This window comes from Salvia hispanica, chromosome 2 (assembly GCF_023119035.1).
Source record: "Salvia hispanica cultivar TCC Black 2014 chromosome 2, UniMelb_Shisp_WGS_1.0, whole genome shotgun sequence".
NCBI classification, from domain to species: Eukaryota; Viridiplantae; Streptophyta; class Magnoliopsida; order Lamiales; family Lamiaceae; genus Salvia; species Salvia hispanica.
Genome location: NC_062966.1, coordinates 29,392,686 through 29,415,529, shown reverse-complemented (window position 1 = coordinate 29,415,529; position 22,844 = coordinate 29,392,686). Strand labels below are relative to the sequence as shown.

The 22,844-nt window shown below is 36.8% G+C and overlaps 2 protein-coding genes and 1 long non-coding RNA gene across 3 annotated transcripts; 1 reads left to right on the top strand and 2 right to left on the bottom strand.

The window, feature by feature from the left end:
* Window positions 1–848: 848 nt before the first annotated feature.
* On the bottom strand, window positions 849–1,539 carry LOC125208663. The gene is made up of 2 exons (XR_007174160.1): window positions 1,226–1,539; window positions 849–1,152 (listed from the first exon to the last, which is right to left on the bottom strand). It is a non-coding gene; the product is annotated as an uncharacterized LOC125208663 (long non-coding RNA).
* Window positions 1,540–16,626: 15,087 nt separating this feature from the next.
* LOC125207160 (esterase AGAP003155-like) lies at window positions 16,627–18,501 on the top strand. Its single transcript, XM_048106386.1, has 6 exons — window positions 16,627–16,955; window positions 17,148–17,246; window positions 17,330–17,371; window positions 17,449–17,578; window positions 18,076–18,177; window positions 18,262–18,501. Exons 1-6 carry the CDS (start codon window positions 16,734–16,736, stop codon window positions 18,375–18,377), a joined length of 711 nt encoding a protein of 236 aa, XP_047962343.1. The 5' UTR covers window positions 16,627–16,733; the 3' UTR covers window positions 18,378–18,501.
* On the bottom strand, window positions 18,487–21,385 carry LOC125207159 (putative methylesterase 12, chloroplastic). Its single transcript, XM_048106385.1, has 5 exons — window positions 20,886–21,385; window positions 19,901–20,140; window positions 19,674–19,817; window positions 19,340–19,474; window positions 18,487–18,850 (listed from the first exon to the last, which is right to left on the bottom strand). The coding sequence occupies exons 1-5, from the start codon at window positions 21,150–21,152 to the stop codon at window positions 18,578–18,580; spliced, it is 1,059 nt and encodes a 352-aa protein (XP_047962342.1). The 5' UTR covers window positions 21,153–21,385; the 3' UTR covers window positions 18,487–18,577.
* Window positions 21,386–22,844: the final 1,459 nt, after the last annotated feature.

Here is a 22,844-nt window from a genome sequence, read left to right as displayed (position 1 = left end):
ATGATAAATATCTTCAAGGTGCTATCTTCTTCAAAATATACATCTGAACTCTCTGCTCTTTCTCTGTGTCCATCTCTATCTCCATCACTTTCATCTATTCTATTTTACTCACGTGTTTTCTTTTTCTCCCCTTTAATTTAATGCAAAGGCTGAAGGATTGTGGTGGAAATCCGCTGCTCGCGGTCAAGGCGGAGCTCCGTGGGGTCGAAGATGCAGTTGTGCGGGATCTCGGAGGTCCAAGAATGGAGTTTCCAGCAGTGCTCGTAGGACCACGGTGGGGTCGGTCAACTCTACTCGACCCCACCGAGTCCGTCATTGATTGAATAAGCCTACCATGACTCTATTAAGCCTGGTACAAGGCAAGAAAATGCAAAAAAAAATCAAATGGAGAAAATAAAAATCTATTTAATCATGAATTGAAAACTTCCAACGTAAAATCTTACGTGAAAAAGAAATGATTTGTTTCATAATTGATGCCAGCACCAACAGTGTCACCAGTTGTGAAAGTCGGGCCGAACACCTCTCCACTTGTATGTCCATTGTGAATGAGCCAATTATCACCTCTATAACCACAATTGTTTTCGTCCCCGCTGAAACGAGAAGCATCATGATGCGAATCCACAAGTCACACATCATTTGATCAACCCCACCAAAGACATCCATCGACCAATGACGAGGGGAATGGCAAAGAAGATGTAAGATAACTTGAGCACATTCATCCGTGGATTAAGCTCCTCCGAAGAGAGTGTTCAAGTGGGGAACAACCGGAAGCTAAGGCTCAAGGCCTTGTGGGAGGAGGGAACAGAAGCGACTGTCAAAGCGTATCAAGAGGAGAAGAGAAGATTGCGGAATAAATCAATTTACTAAGATTGATACAATTATATATTGTCCTAAAATAGATTGATTACAAAAATATTGTGTTTTCCATACATAGCTCATATTCACACCTATATATTGAGGTGTTGAATTACATTGTAAACACAACAAATAATTACAAAAACCATCTTCTCCCAAAGCTTTCTCAATATGCGCTGCCCTATGAATCTCGCCTCTCTCGATTACCATCTTTAAGATGGTATCAGAGGTTTATTCGGGCTTGAGACTCAGAAAATTATCATCATAGTCTCGAGCACCTTCCCCGGCCTTTTGAACCTGCAAAACACAACCAACCAAAAATGTCAGATTCTGATCCTAAAACACCTCCAAAAAATAACCAACCCATAACCCTTTCAGCTGAGCAATTCGCTGAATTCATGAGACTGAGTATGTCTCAGAAAAGCCCAAACAACCAGCCTTCATCTGTAGAATCACTAGGCGAGGTGCGCATGGCAGAAAAGCTCAATGGGGACAGTTATCCCCTATGGGCAAAACTGATGAAAAGGGGCATCCGTGGGAAGGGTTTGGCGTCTCACATAACATGAGTTACAGATGGTATCACCCTCCCCAGCCAACCGACCTGAACTACAACCGATGGCAGCAGCGAGACGACTGTTGTTTCAACTGGATCATAGACAACATCGATGCCAGTCTCGTCAATGAGGTCTCTGTTAGAAATAACGGGATAAAATTCCCAAGCCGTTACAGGCGGTACTCTAACTATTACAATCGAAGGAAGATAATAACAATAAATGGAATGAAAATTACAACGGAAATAATAAAACAAACTGAACTATAAGTCGAGTCGAGGGAAGCCCTCTTTCCGCAAGACAAATTACGCCCCGGCTAGTGCTCACGGAATGGCGTATTGCCCCCAAAGATAAAACAACTTCCTCCTAGCGTGTAGAAGCACCTCAAACCCGCTAGGCACCGGCGAACTTGATGGAGTTCCGAGAATCGAGCTATGCAATGCTCCTATCAATGCACACTATGATGTAGAGAGCTAGAGAAAGAGAGAATGATTTCTGTTGGTGTTCTTCTCATCTCTCAAACCCACCTATTTATAGGATATGAGAGACCACTCCAAAAGTCTCGGCATTAAGGATCCTCATAAACCACTTGGGGGTTACCTTAACTTGAAAAGCCAAAAGACTTTAGAAAATGAAAGGTTTGAAATCCTTCCAAATTCTCACATTTCCAACAGTCTTCCAATACGAAACGGCCTACGGCTTATGGGATAGTCTGGCTACAACGTATGGAAGTGGCGCCGACCAATTCCAGATTTCAGACCTGCACAGACAAGCATACAACATCAAACAAGGAGAATTATCACTGGAGAGTCATGGCAAAAACTTCAAGATCTCTGGATTTCAATCGACACCAAGGATCCAAACTCGATGGACACTCCTTCCAATATCGAGAAATACAACCAGAACGTACAAAGGCACAAATTATACCAGTTCATATGGGCGTTAGACGACCAAAGATACAGCAAAAGCAAGAGGGAGATCCTAAATATGGATCCAATTCCGACAGCAAGGAAGGCATACGGACTAGTAAGAGTCCGTCAACGAGAAGCTTCTCAACCCAGAAACCAAGGAATCTGGAATTGGAGCAGGCCTCGCCGTATTCAACAAAAATCAAGCACCCACATCACAATACCACCAACCATCGAAGAACCCTAGCTACCGAAAGGAATAAGATAAGAGTAAATTAGTGTGCAGCCACTTTGGAGGGAAGAAACACACCAGGGATACGTGTTTCCACATCCACGGGTTCCCAGAGTGGTGGGAAGAAATGAAGAAGGCAAGGCAGGCCCGGAATGTAGGCCGACACGACGGAGGTAGCGCAGGCGGAAAAGCCTCAGCAGCCGTTGCTCTCGACCGCGCCACCTATACCGAAAATCCAGCGGGCGGCAGCAGTGGCAGCGGCGGCAAGAGTAGTAGCGGAGAGATCAGAACCGAGGAGAAATCCCCAATCGCATCCGTCGGCGTCGTGCGGACATGGTTAGAAGGTAAAATATCACCAATCAGAGACCTCGACGGCAGTGGTAGCGGCGAAGGAGGGGCAGAAGGAGAAGCTAGGGTTCTCATCGGCGAATTGGGGAAGAAAACGGCTAGGTTTCAGCCGAAAATGATAAGTTTAAATACTCTCATCTTTCCAAAGTCACAAACCCACCCCCCAAAATTCCCAAATACCGAACCCAACCCCGACCCAAAATATCCTCCCAAATCCCACCCCACAACTCTCCTAAATCTCCACCTAACCCCCACCTGATACTAAATTCACAGAAGCCATCCCACACTTCTCGAAATTCCCAACCTGAACCCCAGATTGCAAAAACTTTGCAAATTACACCCCAGCCTTTCGTAATTACCAAATATCAGCCCTCTATACCCTGTAAAAATTCCTTCGACGCCTTGGCCTGTTCCTCTACTTCCATATCGGGCCCAAAAGACCCTAACTGGATTTTTTACTCTGGGACGACATATACAATTTCATTAGAAGCCTCAGATTTTGTATCCATCTCCAAATCCAAAAAATCCTATGTCCAAACTGCCAGTGGAGACCTAGCACAAGTCATGGGGGCGGGCACAATAAACATTTTACCCACTCTATGTCTCTCTAACTGTCTTTATGTCCCGTCCTTATCACACAAGCTCTTGTCCATTAGTCATGTGACTAAAGAATTGAACTGTAAATTGCTAGTGCAACCACAATTTTGCATGTTGCAGGATATCTAGTCATGCCGCGATGAATACAACAAGTGCGTTGTATACGGTCTCCATCGGTTGGTTTGCAAATTTTATGAAGCTAGTTTCTAATATTATCGCCACCCACTCTGTGGGGACAATAATCCTACGAAACAGTAAGTTCATAAGGGCGGAATTCTCACACAATAAATAGAATGAACTAGAAAGTGGTTCCTAATATTATCGCCACCCACTCTGTGGGGACAATAATCCTAAGGAACTACGAGTTTCAGGGTTCAATCAGAATTTATGAGATAGCTTGATTTTGTTATCAGCACATGAACATTGTCATGGGAGTGTGTTGTAGAGATAAAATTCTGTAATGCTAAATCTGATGGTCGTGCTTAGGCAACATTAGGCGGCCATGCCATTTTGTGGTCTCTGGACTATTCGTCGGTGTTGTGACCAGTAAAAATGTTAAAGTTGTGAATGAGTATTGACCTCTTATGGAGGGTACTTGTTTTCGATTTTACAGTTGCAAGATACATAATTGTTTTGTGGTTATTTGTGATTATGTATTGAGCATAAGTATGTGATAATAAGTTTATTTGCCAAATCTTCATTATGTCGTTTAATATTTGTCTGCGATCCTTAAAGAAAGTAAACTCGAATGCCTAAATTATGTAGACGGGAAACGAAAATGGATAAGATTCTCATCGCTGAAAGCTTGGAGTTTATACTCAATGATTCATGTCCTTCATTTCCTCGACATAATTCCACGAAGAATGTTCAAGAATGCATTGTGCATGTACTTGACAAGCTCTTTGAGGAATAAGGTCAAGTTATTTTCCTTTAAGTAGCTCGACAAGTCTTGGTTAATGACGATGAAAGATGGTTATCAATAGAATCTATCAATATGATTCGATTGGAATATCCTAGAGTGACAGAATGTTTTGAGGATCTTTTGATCACTCAAATAGTTTCTCACAAGTCATCACCTAAAGTAATAAGAAATGACTACAAGAAGGTTTAACTGAAAAGTAGAAAATCTTCAGAATAATAGTCGTTATATTACTGTTAGAGGAAAGTAACATGATAGATGACGAATTCATAAAGGCTGCATTTTTCTTAAGTCCTAGTTCATTTGAACAAAAGACTAGATATGGAAATGGGAGAGCCTGAATTGTCATCAAAATTTGTTTAAAGCGAGAAAAGATGCTTTGTGAGTTGGATTGACTTATTTTATAGTAGGACAATGACTTACATGACAATGCAACTTCTAAGTAAGATATCTTGATCCAGTTAGGTTTTTGTTGCAGTGGGAGCTATTAATGCTCAACTATTGTTTTATGGTTGATGCTTAAGGCATCATAGTATTAAAATAATATAAGTGCAACAAGGTTGAGTATTCAACAACACATCAACTTCTTAATCATTTAATGATAAAGTATTTATGGCTCTTAGTCTTAAGTCCAAGAAAATACTTAGCAATTGTTCGAACTGATCTAGACTATCAAGATTTTAACATTTCGTTAAGTAGCTTGAGAGTTGAGAACTTCTATTTGATGCATTATTAGTTAGAATCATTTGATTTTTCAAGAGATTCAGAATACTTATAGAAGTGAAACATAGAAAGACTAGCAAGTCTCAATGGTTTACACCATAAGGAGACGAGCAAAGGGTTATGATCAGTAGTGGGAGTCTAATCTCCATTAACGAATCCAAGCATTCATCTAATGAATGGGATAGTTATGTAAGAAGGAATCAAAGTCTTTCTAAGACAAGTTTGATTAAGTGATGAGTTGTACTCAATAAAATCTTATCATTGATGGGATAAATATTAAAGAAACTACCAACATCAGTACCTTCTACAAAACACGAGTTGTGGATTAGAGCATCTCCAGCCTAGCACATCTCAAGGTGTAATGTTGTTCCAACACGTGTTAGAACAGTGTCCAAGAAATTGGAGTTGAGTACTGAGGCATGTTTTAAGGTTTGTCCCATATGATGTAAGGTTATAAGTTCTGTAATCTTCAAAGATAAAATTCTTGTATGAAGATCAAGAGAAGAACTACAAGCCTAATAACGTGATAACTCTCAAGATAAAATAGAGAGATCGGATTTTCCACATTACCAATGATTCATACAATTAGAAACTTTTGCACTAATAAAATCAACTTCAGAACCTATGATTGTGAGAACCAGGTCGTAGTGGGAGCGTTCTTAAGACATAACAAGTTCATGGGTAGATTAACTTGAACATAATCCCTTTAACTACAATGTAGTATTGGTTCAATTGGATATTCATCCTTGAAAAGGTGATGGATTCCAAACTACAATCTAAGATAGACGACATGTTTTACAAGACTTGCAAAACTACCTATAGGCTGTGTCAGTCAGTGGGAGCTAGTATATTTGCAAGTGTAAATGTGGATCTCAAAAGGCTAGACAATGATAATGGGTTATGCCCAAAGAGAAACATCTTCTCTTCGGTCGTTGTGCCAAGATTGATTCGTTCCTATTGTCTATCAGAACTTACATAAATTAGAATGAATGTATTATGATTGTCAAGACAACTTTCTATTAACAGAAGTCTTGAAGAAATCATCTACATGGAACATCCTAATGGGTATGTAATAAAGGGCAAGAAACACATGATTGGAAGCTTATAAAGATCTTCGTGGTCTTAGGTATGCATCTTAATCAGAGTATATGTGTTTTATCAAAATTGTCAAATGTCTAGAATTTGACTTTTGCCCATAGCAGTGCTGTAAGCACAAGGAAGTTGAAAGTGCATTAAATATGGTATTATTGGTACTCTACGATGATTAAATCTACAAAAGTTGCAAACAACTAAGATTGGTATCTGGCGTAGGAAAACTGGTTGTTGATACGCTCGGATTTTACACTATTTTAAGGCTATTATTTGGTCCGTTTTTTATGTCAAAGTCACTCTACACGTCCATTATTTGCATATTTTGTCTATTTTGGTATTTTGACGTGTTTTGGTGAGAAAGGTGCATAATTGAGCCGAAAAAGGGAGCCAAAATGCGTATTCGAAATGCAGAGTAAGACAAGGACTGCACACCGCGATCATGCTAGATATGTGTGTGGCGACCACTGGAGAGCCTGGGCGCGCTGACAATGCATGCGGTCCGCCTCGGAAAAATACGCTTGGAAGAGAAGTCTCGTCCGGCGACCGCCGGAGTCGCGGCGGCGGTCCGCCACCGAGGAAACAGCAGTCTCACTGAGTCCAACACGACGATCAGCCGGTTAGGTGCGGTACTGTTCACGAGAAAAAGTTGGCCGCGAATCTACAAGCCCTAGATTTGCGCCCAAATTTACCATATTTTGGAGATCTTTTCCTTCTACAACAAGGATTGGCTTTCCCCTATAAATAAGACATCAAGCTTCATCAAAAAGAGAGAGCTTCTACTTGCAAAAATACTTCACAGAGATCAAGAGCATAGAGTATTTCACTTGTGCAAGGAGTTGGGGAAGGATTTCAAGAACATCAAGAACGACAAGGATTCAACCTACGGGTTTTATTTGCTTTAGTTTTATATTCAAATTATCTTCCTTCAATCTATTTTTTTAGCTTATTCAATTATGTGTAATTAAACTCATAGGATTCTAGGGATGTGTTAGTAACGACTTTGGTTATACAAATTCCTTTTTCTATTTAATATCCGTTTTGTTTTTACTTTGTTTCTTCCTTAAGTAATCTTGATGCTGCATGTCGAGTGACACAATCGTGTATGATTTAATATAACTTGCTTCATAACCGTGACAAAGTTCTAGCGAGTTAGATCCACTTAGTAGACGCTACAGTTAGCTTCCCTTAAAACGACACTGTTAATTGAGAGTGAGGACTTTTCAAGGGTCTTAGGAGCTTTTTGGAGTTACGTGTTAGGATTGACAACCCTAACTTTGTAATCAACGTTTGTATCGCATGAGCATAAGCTAGGTGACTCGTCCTTTCAAAGTATAAACTGTGATAGGGTATTGTAGTTGAAATTTTGTATAACCATAACTGTGAACGCACATCCCTGGGATTCCCTTATCTCTATCGTCTTTCTCCGTGTTTTATTTGCTCTTAGTTGTTCTATGCTTTTATTGTTTTTAGTTTTCAAAAGTTTTCCAAAATCTTTTCGTTTTTCCAGATAGTAATTGAGTCTTAGTAGAGGATAGAGACTTTGTGTTTGCCTTCCCCGTGTTCGATATCCGGTACTAACCTTTAGCTATACTATATATACTCTGTATACTTGCAGGTTTATTCAGTGCTAATAAAAAGTGCATCGGTTGTCTACCCAGTTTTTAGATAAAGGATTAAAGAGAAACTAATTACATTCTGAGCATCTAAGTCCTTTTAAGATTGCTAGAAAGAATGTTGAGATTCTCTTAGGAATCTTATATCTGTACATTGCTTAGAACATTTTAGCATTAGAAATTCCATAAAAAGGTTTATACATTTCAAGATGGAATTGTCTTGTCTTTAGTCAAGTGACGTTTGATTCTTAGGGAGATCAAGAATTATGAGACTAGTTTCGGAGATAGTTGTCTCATGTATGCTATAGTGTGTACTAAGTTTGATATTAGTTGTGCTTATGCATGTCAATTATATATCATATTAACCATGACAAAGGACTTTGATTGAGGTAAATAGTATACCATAGTGCTTGAGAAAGACTAATTGTTATATTCTAGTTTACCAGTCATTCATGTAATGTCCTTGGGGTTACACTGACTTAGTTTTACGACTAATCAGTGATCTAGTAAGTCATCCTCTGAATATGCGTTTACCTTAGGAATATCTTCCTAATAGCTTAAATCGTAAGTTTGAGTATGCCTATGAGTATTTTTTTTATTACTCTAGTGAAGGCTAACTCAAGGGACACACGAGTTTATTAAGCTAAGCAATCACATATGGAGATGAAATTAATTAAAAATCAAGCACGCAGCAAAGATATTATGATGAAAAAGATATTACCAGAGAACAACCAAGCAGATTTTTCATTCACTTAGTGAAATGAATGGTAGTTCGATATATCTAGTACAAAGACCTACTTTGAGTATAAGTGGGAGAGTTTTTGGCAGTGTATATACTCGAAAGCATGTTTTGAGTATAAGTGGGAGATTGTTAGGTTTGGTATACTGAAAAGCATGTTTCGAGCAGTTTCGCGCGAATAGAATCTTGCTTGTATATGTAAAACTCTACAATCCATTTTTAACCCAATTCAGTATTATTCGAGCAGTTTCGCACGAATAGAATCAGTATATTATTACATTGTGTTTGTTTGTGTATTTATAAGATGTTTTATAAAAATTTAAATGTATAAAAAGCAAACAAAGCCTAAGTCTTTGCTTAGTAGACTGGTTGTGGGCGTCGTCCACTTTACAGTCGGTTCTATGCAATGTTTTGCAAAAGAGAAAGAAGAATTTCACAACCTAGATAGGCTTTGTCTACCTTTTTTAATTAATTAATGTACTTTCCATCGGTTAAAATTTTTTTACTGACGAGTTCTTTACCGAGGGACATTAATTGACCGTCGGTAAAGAACTCGTCGATAAATATTTTTTTTACCTACGGAATTACAGACGGAAAATACATTGATTGAAAAGGGAAAAAATTTAGTCGGTTATTCATAGCGGAAATTTTCCGTCGGTAAACTGACATTTTTTTGTAGTGTTGGAATTAATAAGACATTAATTAATTAAGTCCATAGCAGACATTAATTAATTAATGGACATTTATATCTTAAGCGCGGGAAATAAATAATAAACAAAGTGGAAACCCGAATTACTTGTAATTTCGAATTTGGATTGGGGAGAGTTCAATATTACTTCTGTAGTGGCTGCTCGTAATATTCCAATATATGCTTGTATTAAATTGTGGGTTCAATTTAATTAGTAAAAAGCTAATTGGGGGAGCTCATATCCAAAACCTTCCATAGATCCCTGTCTGGGCCCAAAAGGAACTTAATATAAATAGGAGAATAAAGGAGACAGAAAATACACATTATAATTTTCTTGAAAATCACGCCAGTCCCAAATTAGAGAGGGAACGATTTTTTTTATTGTTCTCCTCCGTGAGATTTTCAGCTCCTCCTCCGTGAGGAATTTTCTGTCTTCTTTATTCGAGTCCTAGTATTTTGATAAGATCAGCCCACCCTGATATCGAGATACAATTCGGGAACCAGAGAGAAGATCCGTGGTCTAGTATTGAAGATCATCACGTGGAGAAGGCGCGAGCAATCGACAATTCTTTGGAGAATCAAATCGGTAACCCTAAACCGTAGAAATCATGTTTAGGATTTATATTTTCTAAGCATGACTTATTTGCATTCTAGCATGCAACATGTGAATTGATTAATCGCATAATCGGTCAAATAGATCATTGTCTGATTTATTTGTTTTGTACAAGTCTTCCGTTGTGCAAAGGGCACCAAACCCCAGCAAAAACTACAACCTTAAAAAAATCAGAATGAATGTGGGGACATTTAACCATAGATTTTGAGATGGGTTTCCAAAGACTAAGCAAGGAAACACTACAATCAGGGTGGTTTTGGATCGATTCACCAAGAGTGCTCATTGCCTGTCGATTCCAATCACTTATAGATATGAGAAGTTGTCTCAACTTTATGTGCAAGAAATTGTGCACCTACATGGTATCCCGTCCTGAATCACGTTAGAATCAAGATGTGAAATTCACTTTGGCATTGCGTTCCATCCACAATCTTGCGGACAATCGGAGATAACGTTTTAGACTCTTGAAGATACGCATCGAGTTGTCGTGCTCGACCAAGGTGGAAGCTGATGCAATCCTATAGTTTATAGAAATTTTTTTTACCTACAACAATAGTTACGAGACGACCATTAATATGACACCTTACGTAGTGTTATACGAGAGAAAGTGCAGATCGTCGCTATATTGAGACGAAGTTGGTGCAAGAAAGATGCTGAGCCTTCAAGTGATCAACCAGATGGTCCAAATCGTGCGACAAATCAAAGGAAGGATCAAAGAAGCATAAGACCGACAAAAGTCATACGTAGATGCTCATCAGACCGACCTGTAGTTCAAAGTAGGAGACAAGATATGCTTGAAGGTATCTTCTTTTCAAATGATAATACATTTTGGTGTAAAAGAAAAGCTTAGATCTTGTTTAATTGGACTCTATGAAATCGTGGAGGAAATTGAACTATGACGTATTGTCTGGCGTTGCCACCAAGTTTTGAATAGACCCTTACAAATTTCGGGACGAAATTTTTTGTAAGGGGGAAGGAATGCAACGCCTGCCATTTCTAATTCATAAGTCTGTTGAAAATCGACTTATTAGTATATTAGTTTCGCGCCTACTTCTTTTACCACATGTTGTGACCGAGTGTTATGTACGATATATGTTTCAAGTAGTGAATGAAGTAGTTCGATTACAATATTTAATTTTCTTATAGTCCTTTTGTGAAGTCCGAGTTTCAAATAAGTTTGTACACGTTCTACATCGAGTTCAACATTAAAGTAAAAATAAAAATACTTTTCATGCCTTCCGGACCTTGCTCAATAGTCACGCCTTGAACCCCGATACCTACACGAAAGGATAAGAAGCATGTTAAATCAAGACGAGAGGATCGACGAAATCACATCACATCAAGCACGCTTATCAAACGACGACTCATGTTTTCCAAACGACGGCCGTACTTGATAACTGTCTTTTTAGGCGACAAGATGTAATATTCTTGCCATTTTTGGCATAATGAATGATTGAAGTGACTACTTGCCTCATTTGGCAAAAAGTCCATAACCATTGGACAACACTTTTCCTCTCATGAATAAATGTTTTAACCATGTAAACTCATACATCTTTCTTCCCTATAAATACCACACCATATCATCCTCTACCCTTTTGTTCCTCCATAAAATTTCTCCAAACAAATTTTCTCAAAATGAGGATGCAAGTAAGTGCTTGAGGAAGAGGAGTCAAATTTCCTACACACGCTACCTTTCTTCTTCTTCTTTGCTCAAGGTAAACTCTTCCACATCAAACCTTACTCATAGTTCTCATATTCTTAGAACAAGCATGAACATGATTTAAAGAATGCTCAATTAGAGAAAACCCAAGTATGATCATTTTCAAATTATTACTTCGTTAAATCCCAACGAGCACTCCACATAAACATCTTCAAACCAAGATCATTCCTAGCATTTCATGTCGCTAGCCAAGCATGTGCAAAAGAACTTAGAATGCTTAAACATAGCTTCTTGATAGTGCTAATCCCACCATAATCGTTTTCTACAATAGCTCTCATGACATGAATTTAGCAATACCAAGCTACTTATATCCAAATAATCTTTATGCTAGATTTCTTAATCAAGTTGCCAAAAACGTATTCTTTTTACCATCCGTTTTCTTCAATATTCAAGTAATATAGCCTTGCAATAATAATATTCATAAACGAGCAATTAGAAATATAGACAAGAACTTAGCATTTCGGAGGTTTAAATCGTCGGAGGAGGGGCTGCTCTCGGTGCCCCGCGTACCTGCTGCCCTCGCCAACACAATACCCACGCCGCTGCCTTATCCGGGTACTGCCCGAAGCTCCTCAGCTACTGCCGAGTGACGAAGCCGCTGCTGCCTCGTCCAGGAGGAGCATGTGCTGCTGCTCCGGCACAGCCCCTGCCCAATGGCTACTTCCCTTGACGTTGCCGCTGTCCACGTCGTTGGACCTATTTTGAAGAGAAAAAGAGTAAGAGGGGGGGGGGGAAGCATGTGTATGTGTATACGCGTGTGTTCATGTATGTGTGTAAAAGAGAAAGAGGAAGAAAAGAAAAGAAATAAGGAAGAAGAAAGGACTAAGCTGGAGGACGACGACGGCGATGAGCTCGCTGATGAGCCGTGGAGGAGAACGGATATCAGAAAAATGGACAGAGAAGAACTGTGATCGACTTGAGAAAGGTGGATGAAGAAGTAAAGCCCTCTTGATTTCAAAATCTTACTTTTTTTTTGTGAAGTAAAGTTAGGGTTCACTTTGGACTCACACAAATTAATGGATGAAACTAAGAAAATTATTACTACTTCTTAATTAATCTATGAATTAATTAATCCCCTGATTAATTAATATCAAGTAACTAAACCTTGAAATTCAAGTAAGCACTAAAGTATTGGATCAAGAAACTAAATCCACATGTTTAGTTATAGTAATGAATTGAAGTAGTTTGATCAAGATAAGAACGTAGGATGCATTTCCATATAGGATAAGTGCATGTCATGTACCTTTTATATGTTCACAGGAGTAATTGAATGAATACCCTCTTTCAAGAAAGGCGTGTACAAGGAGTTTGCTTTCGATGCCGAGCTTGTGTAGAGAAATAGTACTTTATTGGGAAGCATCGAGGTGGGCTTTATATCCAACACATTAAGTGTGGATAAAATTTATTAAGTATATATGAAACGAATTTTGTTTGATAAAATCACACTCCTTTTTTTTCAAATGTTATCGTGCCATAAATTATTGTTTTATGATGCTTATCTGTTTAGCAATGTCAAATGAATGAATCGAATTCAGACTCCAATAGGACCAAGTTCCTATTCGAGTTAGTTACACAAAGTAATGAAACGTGAGTCATCGTAAGGGTTGGCCGGTCAATGTGATCGTGGAAGGTGGCCACCTTCCCGACACAAAATGAACTATTAGATATGACGGATTACTGGAATGAACGTAGTCTGATCAGACGAACTTTATGAAAATGAACTTAGTAAGCTCGGGCCTTTTAAGTTAAAACCTCCGTGTGTTACTGTGATGGCATGATAATAACTTTTCTTATATATGTGTATCTTTCGTCAATGTGTCCACTGAGTACCCCGTACTCAGCCCTGCATGTATTTCTAAATGTGCAGGTTGAGCAGTGATAAAATGGTGGCTGAGTGGAATTGGTGGTCGTCTCATCTCTTTTGTAGGATTCTCGTGGCATATGTCTTCATACATATGGCCATGTGTTTACAACTTCTTCTGTTGTGCACTGTTTTTAGTATTTTGTACTAGATGGGTCATAAGAACAATGATTAGTGACGACTGTCTTGTGAAAACACTCTATTGATCTTCATGATCTTTCGTCGACTTGTGAACCTCTTTTATCTTATTGAGAAGTATTTGTGTGTCTTATTATCAATTCTTTCATCCCCTTCTATCCCCTCTTCTTAATTCTCTCCCCCTAGTCACGATTCACCGAGCAATGCTATCCTTAGCAAGGCGCGGTCGTGATAATCCGACCCCATTAACCATGGCTAAATTATACTAGCATGTTTTGCACTATATGCCATACGCTGAATTATGATGTTTCATAACTGATATCCACATTCAAATAGTAGTATAAATTTACATGTCGTTTAGGGTTGGCAATTTTTGACACGACACGATAACACGATACGAACCGGTACGAAATTAATGGGTTTGGGTCAGAGCTTATCGTGTTCGCGTCCTTATCGGGTCGACCCATTAAGGACACGAAAATTTCGTGTCGTGTTCGTGTTATCCGTTAACACATAATATTTTAATATTATTATTCTTATTAACACATAATATTTTAATATTATTATTCTTATTAACACATAATATTTTAATATTATTATTCTTATTATTTTCATTTTTCAATACTTATTTTCGTGTCATTAATGGGTTTGTGTCGTGTTCGTGTCGTGTTGACCCGAAACGGTTCGTGTCGTTAATGGGTTCGTGTCGTGTTCGTGTCTGAGGGTAGCGGGTCGTGTTCGTGTTCGTGTTTGAGGTTTTCTTAACGGGTCGTGTTCGTGTTTGTTGTTATCGTGTTCGTGTCATTATCGTGTCGACACGATAACGACCCGACACGCACGATTTGCCACCCCTAATGTCGTTACATTATTATGCCCTCCGTGTTAAAAAATAGAAACATTTGAAACAACACGGGTTTTAATGCACAATTGGTAAAGTAAATGAGAAGAATTGGTAACGTAAGAGAGAGGAAAGGAAAAATGAGTAAAGTAAGAGAGAGAAAGAGAAAAAGTAGTGAAAGTAGAGTTAGTGGACTGTGGGGGTCCATGTCCTAAAATAGAAAGATTCTAAAGTTTCTATTGTTAAGGAACGACCAAAAATGGAAATAATTGCTATTTTTAAAAAAGGGGGGAGTATCTTTTTTGGCTATGGTTGAATTTGTTTAGTCATGTGCGTGATATTTTATAAGATTTTAAATTAAATAAAATTTATTTATAAAAATATCTAAAATAGTTGCATACAAAATCGTGTAATCGCCAGTTATGTACTCTCTTCGTTCCATAAAAATATAAGCAATTGATATGGCACGTGAATTAAGACAAAATTGATAAAGTAAGAGAGAAGAAGAGAAGAATAGTTAACGTAATGTTTGTGGATAGTGAGACTCACATTATTAGGAATGTTTTAGGTGGTATAAGTTATAAATAAGTTGAGGTATAATGATAATAAATGGAATAAGTTTCAAAAAATGGAATGCACATATTTTTATGAACGGAGGGAGTATTAAGTATTCAATATTTGAATTTATAGATATTTCTTTAAATTCATACTCAAAACTTACAAATTATTAAAATTAAGGTTAAAACTCGTCTTTTATAGCTATAGATAGATATTATAGGTTAGGTTATAAGGGGAGTGATCAATTGCTAACTCATCATTTAATTGCTAACTATAACTAATTTAAGGCCATAGGATTTTAGAAAATGCGTGGTCTACAATTTTCCACGTGTAATTTTCGTTTTTATTAATGATATCGAAAAAGATAAATAAAAACTCCAAATTAGGGTTTTGGATGAAAATGTTAATATAGTGTTTCGAAAATATCAACTCGATGCTTTGAGAATGTCAACACAATGCTTTAAGAATGTTAACTCATTGCTTACTTATATTGACATTCTACATGTATTATATTGACATATTTTATATAATTTGTTGACATTTCTGCTTGTACGAAAAAATTAAAAAATTTTGAATTTTTTTTCAAAATTTGACGTCGGAACATATGCATGTAGGATATCGTTGGAATCCTTATAAAATTAACTAATTTTGTAGTTAATTGACATTAATACCCCTAATGATATTTTTTGGAATTAATGACCTTATTGACGTTTTTTGTTAATCGTATTGACATTTCAGGGTTGATGATCTAGGCCTTTAATTTAAATATCTAATGGTTATTATTTAGTTATAATTAACAATTAAGTATTGAGTTAGCAATAGAACACTCCCCTATGTTATAATTACATAGGTTATAAATAATTTTATAAAATTTGAAACCATAAAATCAAAATTATAGTCTCTGTCAATTGTCATCTTAAATACGAAATACGCTATTTATGCTAAAAATTTTATGCACGTGGTAAGAGCATCTCCAAGGGGGAGGTAAATGAAGAAGTAAATCCATATAACTATCATATTTATCTTTTTTCCATAAAAAATTATTCTTCGAAGGGAAAAGTATTTGAGAAGGTATTATTACTTTTCCTATTTTGAAGAGGTATCTTAACCTCTCCATCAATAGAGAGGTAAAATTTCATAACCACCATATTTACCTTCTTTTCATGAAAAATCATTCTTCAAGGGGGAAGATATTTGAGAAGGTATTACACTTTATATTTTTTAATGCATTTGTACTATTATTTTATTTTTAAAAAAATGATATACCTTCTTATATTACTTTTTTCCTTTGGAGTGTGTTATTTTTTGAAATGGTATATTTCACTTTGTGAGAAGGTAAATTGTTAATTTATCTCTTCTGGTTGGAAATGCTCTAAGTAGAGATAATATTATTTTCATTTTAAGAAATACTCATGTTATTACTATATTTTGTAGTAGGGCAACAAAAACATTCTACTATTTTTTAATGGAAAGTGAATAATTATTTAACTTTTCTTAATGGTTTCATAATTAAAATAAAAAGATGAGTGTATTTTTCACGTGTGGACAATAGACCCTCATAGAAGTTTCGGTGTCCAAGCCAGCGCCATCCATGGCGTCTGCAGCCTCTATTCCAATTCAATGCCTTTCACATTCAATCGTTCAACACGTTATGTATATTATATATAGGACGGCAAACGAATCACTCTTCGATAATCACAACAATTTAAGAGAGAGAGAGAAAAGCAGAAATTGGATTGAGAGATGGGAGAGATAAAAGGTGCTCCGAAATTGAGATTGCTGTGCCTCCATGGATTCCGCACCAGCGCCGAAATCATCAGGAAACAACTCACCGCAAAATGGCCTGAATCTGTGCTCGATAAATTGGATCTTGTTTTCGCCGACGCCCCTTTTCCTTGCCAAGGAAAATCCGATGTTGAAGGAATTTTCGATCCTCCTTATTATGAGTGGTTCCAATTCAATAAGGTCCATCTCACTTTCTATTTCTTCTTCTTCCTTTTTTTTTTTAAAAAAAATTACAATTATTATTAGTGTCATTCAAAATTTCAAAGTTATGGAATAAATCAGCCAAAATATTTATGATTTTTGTGTCAGTTCTCCATTTATCCTTATACGGAGTGTTAAATATTTTTACCTTTTGATTGGTTAAATTTATAGGAATTTACGGAATATGTGAACTTTGATGAGTGTCTTGCATACATAGAAGATTACATGATCAAGCATGGCCCATTTGATGGACTTCTGGGTTTTTCACAGGTATGTGTGTGTGTTCTACTATTTATTTTGTTGTGAATTTGAAGTTTTGAATAATTGTTTATAGAATTTGTTTTATTAATTAGGGCGCGATTCTATCGGCTGCATTGGCCGGAATGCAAGCGAATGTAAGATTTCTCTCCCATCTAGTTGCTTACTCATGTTTGTTAGTAGAAACGTTCTAAATAATTTTTTGTCGTTGCAGGGTGTGGCTCTCACGAGAGTGCCCAAGATTAAACTCGTGGTGATAATAGCAGGCGCGAAGTTTAGACATCCATCTGTGATAGAAAAAGCTTATTCTACACCAATTCGATGTTGGTCTGTTCACTTCATAGGTAATAAATTTCGATATTATCCGTGCACGCTATGCACTTCTTTGTGTTGATTATATCATAAGTTTATTTTTGTCACCAAATCATTAATGAACTAGTAGCTTTTAATTAAAAGCCATCATTTTTATACACCTGCCAAACAGATTCTATATATAGTAGGGTTGGTCAGTTTGCATCTCTCTATAGGAGTAAATTAGTCAAGCTATTATTAAGCTATTTACATCAGTATCTCCAAAGTTTTTTTCATAATAAAGGTATTTTATTATTGGTTAGAGGAAAATGTTTTATGAACTAAGATGCGCTTCATTGTCATATCTCAAAAGTTGTTTGAGCTCGTTGACTACGGAAAATTCATCATGTTGACCAGCAGCCGCCATACCCTATACCTTCGTCTGCATTAGTGCTAGTTTCATACTTGTAGACCATCCATATGACTTTAATGGTTTGAAGTTTTTGATTTGTTTGTGATAAAGATATTATTATTTGGCGCCATGAAACAGGGGACCAAGACTTCTTGAAGGAGTACGGGACCGAGCTACTCGACTCGTTCGTTGATCCCGTGGTGATTCGTCATCCCAAGGGCCATACCATACCGAGATTCGGTAACAACCTAAACCACAATATATTTACTTGAAGAGACGTCTTACCAATTGAGTTGTGCAACTGACGTTTGTTTTGTTGTCCAGATGAGGAAGGTTTGAAGAGCATGCTAAGTTTTCTTGAGAGGATGCGGAAGGAAGTTATTGAAGAAAAACAAGAAATTATTTTACAAAATGAAGGTGTTGAAGAGTGTTTAATATGAGAGCCATAGCCTATTTAAACTAGTTATTTAGTACAATTATTATTATCCCTTTAAGGCAATAACACACATATTTCAAATTTTAAAATAAGTAATTCTCAGCAGAAATCACTAAAGCTGAATTCAATTTCTATATGTATTTAAACATTATCTTGTATATTACACTATAACTATACATCAAATAATTTTTAGAAAATATATTTCTAAGCAATTTGAGCTATTTCAAGCAAGATCTTATGTAAAGCTTGAGGCTTTGAGAAGAAAGGGCAGTGATCACTGCCTTTGATCTTGAAAACTCCTTCTGGAGGGTTTTCCCTTACCAGCTTTTCTTGGACGTCGGGCGAAAGGGCATTATCGTCCAACGTTTGAACGTAGAATCGCCTGCCTGTCCCATATTTCTCGGCTGATAGAGACAGCTTCTCCATCATTGGACCAAGAGGGATAGGCCTCATGGAAACCATTGCCAAAGCAACATCCTAAAGCAAGAAGACGAAATGTCAATTAAACGACGAAATATCAGTTTATGTCTCGATATTTAATAATTTACCCCCTTCGTCCTGTTCAGAGCGAAACATTACACATTGTTGTTGGTTTAATAAGTGAGAGAAAATAAAGTAGTAGAGATAATGGTGTTTCGATTTTTAGACTATAAGTAGTCAACCTTTCGATATTTCCATGAAAAATATTTTGAAGGTGCTATCTCCGGCACTAGAGATCTCACATAGCACGATGTGAGATTTGAAGTGCCGGAAACATCGCCTAGGGACGATATTGTGAAAATGTTGAAAAGTTGAGCATCAATTTGTGGTTTATTAAACATTGAGACATTGTTGAAAGCCTGGCATGTTAGCGCGGTTCAGCTTGCATCTAAACGAGAGCACTCGTTTTGCAGAACAAAACGCTAGCTTATAAAAGGCACGAGGAATAAGGTCGTGAATACATTACGTAAAGTATGTGTAGGTTACCTTTGTAGGAGAATGGTTGAAATACAGCCCTTGTAGATGCTGCTTCTCGAACATGAATCCGGTGGGGGGTTTGTCTTTACCGTTTCCGTATATTACAAATTTTGAATCCGGTGAAAAGAGTTCCTCGGAACCGAGCTGCGCGAGAACAAAATATGGTTAACGCACGAAGCTTCACATCATAACCACTTTGTAAAAAGAAAACATGAGTATCATTTACCGGCTAAAAATATGCGCGTTTTTTCATAAACGTCTAACACTTTTGAAAGTGCAAGACATTTCTGAAAAACGCGCATACTTTGGGCTAGAACATGATATTTTCCTACTCAAAAAGTACCTCTTCAGCAAACACATCGAAAGGTCTCTGCCCGTCCGCTATCATTGTGCCACAGAGGTAAATGGCTTTTGAGATCTTGTCGGGAAGGTGCTCTAACGCGTAGGAGATGCAAGCGCCTCCGCTACTGTGGCCGACTAATATCACCTACAAAGATGCGTCGTGTCAGAAAATATCTGGCTCGAGAGACATTGCCTAGAGAGACTGCATTCTGAGGCTGTTTATTATACCTTTTCGTCTTCGGGCAAATTCTGCAGAAAATCGATCAAAGGCTTGGAGTACTCTGCTAGGGTCGTAACATTCTTGGCATCCGTTGTCTCGATTCCACATCCAGCTAGATCCAAGGCAACTGGAAGCAGTCCGGATTCCTCAAGCAGAGCAATGCTTTTATACCAACACCAAGCTCCGAATCCTTCACCGTGCACCAAAACAAACTTCTTCGTCTTGATATTCTCCAAAAACTCCGGCAACTGTTAAAACAGCATACGTTTTTATAACGAACGAAACTGATACATGATAATCACGTAATTTGGTAAAGAAATGAAGCGATTGCAATCCCTTTGCTCAACTACGAGTTCTCCTCCCAATCGAGGCTTTGTTTTCGTATGATAATTCAAGCCCTCCTTTCTTGAAAAGAAAAACTACCAATTATAAGCATCCGCGCACACACACACGCAAGAGTGAACGTAAAGCTAGCAACCTAATCCGTGGAAACGAGGCTTAGTTCGATGAGCGTTATAGCATCTACTATATCAAGAAACATCAATGAACCCAAATACAGAAATTGTTCCTAAAACCAACTTTCATTTGCATCAAACATCTAAAGAAAAGATTTTAACTTTTTCAAAATAAGTCCCATCAACATTCTAATCTTTGAGTCAATGTTTTCCCCAAATTTCGATTCAGGGTTTTTAGTTTTGACACACAGTTAAACACCCCATTTCCTAACACAATCTATTATCTGCATCAAGAATCAATTAAAAATACTAGCTTAATTAGAAAATAAAAGATTTACTTTCCTAAACAAAAAAGTCCAACACTTTTCAAGAAAATGATCACACTTTTCCATCAATAAAGTAATCCACAAAAAGCAATTCATACCACTCAAATCAATAATTAAACTACTCAACACACACAAGCACAAAATCAAACCTTTTTCCCCAATTCAGATCCTAACCATACACCAACAAAATCAAGCAAAAGTGCAAAATTTACCGGCTTAGCATCAGTGGTAGCAAAAGGGTCGGCCAAAGTGGCGGCGCGGCGGCGGGAGGAGGTGGATCCGAGACGGCGGGACATGGAGCCATTGTCAAATCTCTGAGAGAGCTGATGCTGGTGAATCGCCATAGCTAGAGCTTGCTTGTGGAGCAATTCTTCATCGATTGAACTCCTCCTCCTTGAAAGACTGCCCCTTTTGCTTCTTGATCCAATCCCACCGTTCTTGGTATCTTTCTTGCTCATGCAAATAAATTTATTCCCCATTTCTCAGCTGCAAAAATTGAAAAAGATTGGATTTTTATTTAAGCAGAACTGTTGGGAGAGGATTGCATTTGAGAAATAGTAGGCGGCGGCGCCGGTGGTGGTGGTTTGGGATTAATTTATTGCGGCGAGAGAAAGGATGAAATTTTGTAGGGAAGAGAGACAAAGACAAAACAAAACAAACTCAACTGAAAATGTAAGCAACCAAATAAACCAATTTACTACAACAAATATTTCTCTTAATTTTTTGTATTTCGTCTCAACTCATTTATTGTCTATTTGTCTTCTCTAGGTATTTTTGCTAGTAATTTTTTATTGGCACTCCTTTGATTTGATGTTTCATGTCAAAGAAATACTCCATTGTTTAAAACTTTAAAAATTACAATAACTAAGTGATAAAGAACATAATTCAATATTTTAGCCACATTCATATCCAAAGCTATCAAAATTAATAAAATAATAGTAAAAAATGCGTTTCACTCAGAGTACACGCACTGAGCGTGTTGCGTTAGTTATGAATGTCATATTCATGACACCAATCGAGTTCAACTTTTTTTTTCCATCCCATTTATCATTGTATTACCACTCTTATAATTTTTGTAATGATTGACAACTTAGTCAAAGAAGAGTTATTATTTCGTGGCCCAATAATTAATCTCGTTATACAGGTGTACTTTTTTCTTAGGATTATCAAAATTTGTGTTTGATTAATTGGAAAGAAAAAATAATTAATAGAGCATAATATAGATCACTATCAATTTGTGCTTAGAGATTTATTGGTAAGAAAAATAATTAATACAATAGGGCATAATATAGATTATAGATCACTATCAGTTTGTGCTTGGAGACAATGAAAATGAAAATGATCCAATGTAATGTTTATACTTTATACGTTCTAAAAAATGGTGTCATTTTTTCTAATTAATGGAGCATAATATAGATCACTATCAAATTGTGCTTAGAGGGAATGAAATGAAAATGGTCCAATTTATTGTTTATACGCGCTGAAAAATTGTGTCATTTTTCTAATTTTTTCAATCTATCAAAATGAGTCTCGTTTATATTTATATAGACTTTTACATTATTTTTTTTTTCCATCTTATATTTATTCTTATTTTATCTCTCATATTTTATTAAATATTGTACATTAAAACTTGTGTCGTTCACATATGAGACTACTTTTTATGGTTGGAGGATGTAGTATTTATTTTACTTCACAGATACCTCATTTGTCCTCATAATGCTTCTTGTACATGTTTAAGTCAATGGTTATTTGCTGGAAACAAACTTTCAACATTTTCTGATTTATCTCCCATACCGTTTGAATGGAAGAAGCCGAAGAAGGTAATTTGTCTATCGATTTACTAATTTTTCTTTGATAGATTTTGTATTTAATACCCTACCCTTTTTAAATTCAGGCATGACTATTAATTTGTATATTTAAATTCAAAAATTTAAAGTTCGGAAGTAAAATAAGAAATGTTGAAAGTTTATTTATAAAAATTAATAACCCTTAAATTAATTAAGTCTAGATAGCACAGGCTTTTCACTTAGAAATGGATAAAACAGAAACTTTTTCAGAAAATAATACTAATAATAAAATATTTTTATCCATGCTAAATTATAATTTGAATATTTTAGTGCAGTCTATTTGTAAACAAGCAATACATCTAAAGCTTTATTTAGGCCAACAAA

Bases quoted from the DNA above. Each gene is read 5' to 3' on its own strand.
- LOC125207160 (XM_048106386.1), top strand. From the start codon at position 16,734: ATGGGAGAGATAAAAGGTGCTCCGAAATTGAGATTGCTGTGCCTCCAT. The intron at 16,956-17,147 runs GTCCATCTCACT...TTAAATTTATAG, and splicing joins AGTGGTTCCAATTCAATAAG to GAATTTACGGAATATGTGAA. The intron at 18,178-18,261 runs GTAACAACCTAA...TTTGTTGTCCAG, and splicing joins CCATACCATACCGAGATTCG to ATGAGGAAGGTTTGAAGAGC.
- LOC125207159 (XM_048106385.1), bottom strand. From the start codon at position 21,152: ATGGGGAATAAATTTATTTGCATGAGCAAGAAAGATACCAAGAACGGT. The intron at 20,141-20,885 runs GTAAATTTTGCA...CTGTTTTAACAG, and splicing joins CTACCACTGATGCTAAGCCG to TTGCCGGAGTTTTTGGAGAA. The intron at 19,818-19,900 runs GTATAATAAACA...GCATCTTTGTAG, and splicing joins ATTTGCCCGAAGACGAAAAG to GTGATATTAGTCGGCCACAG.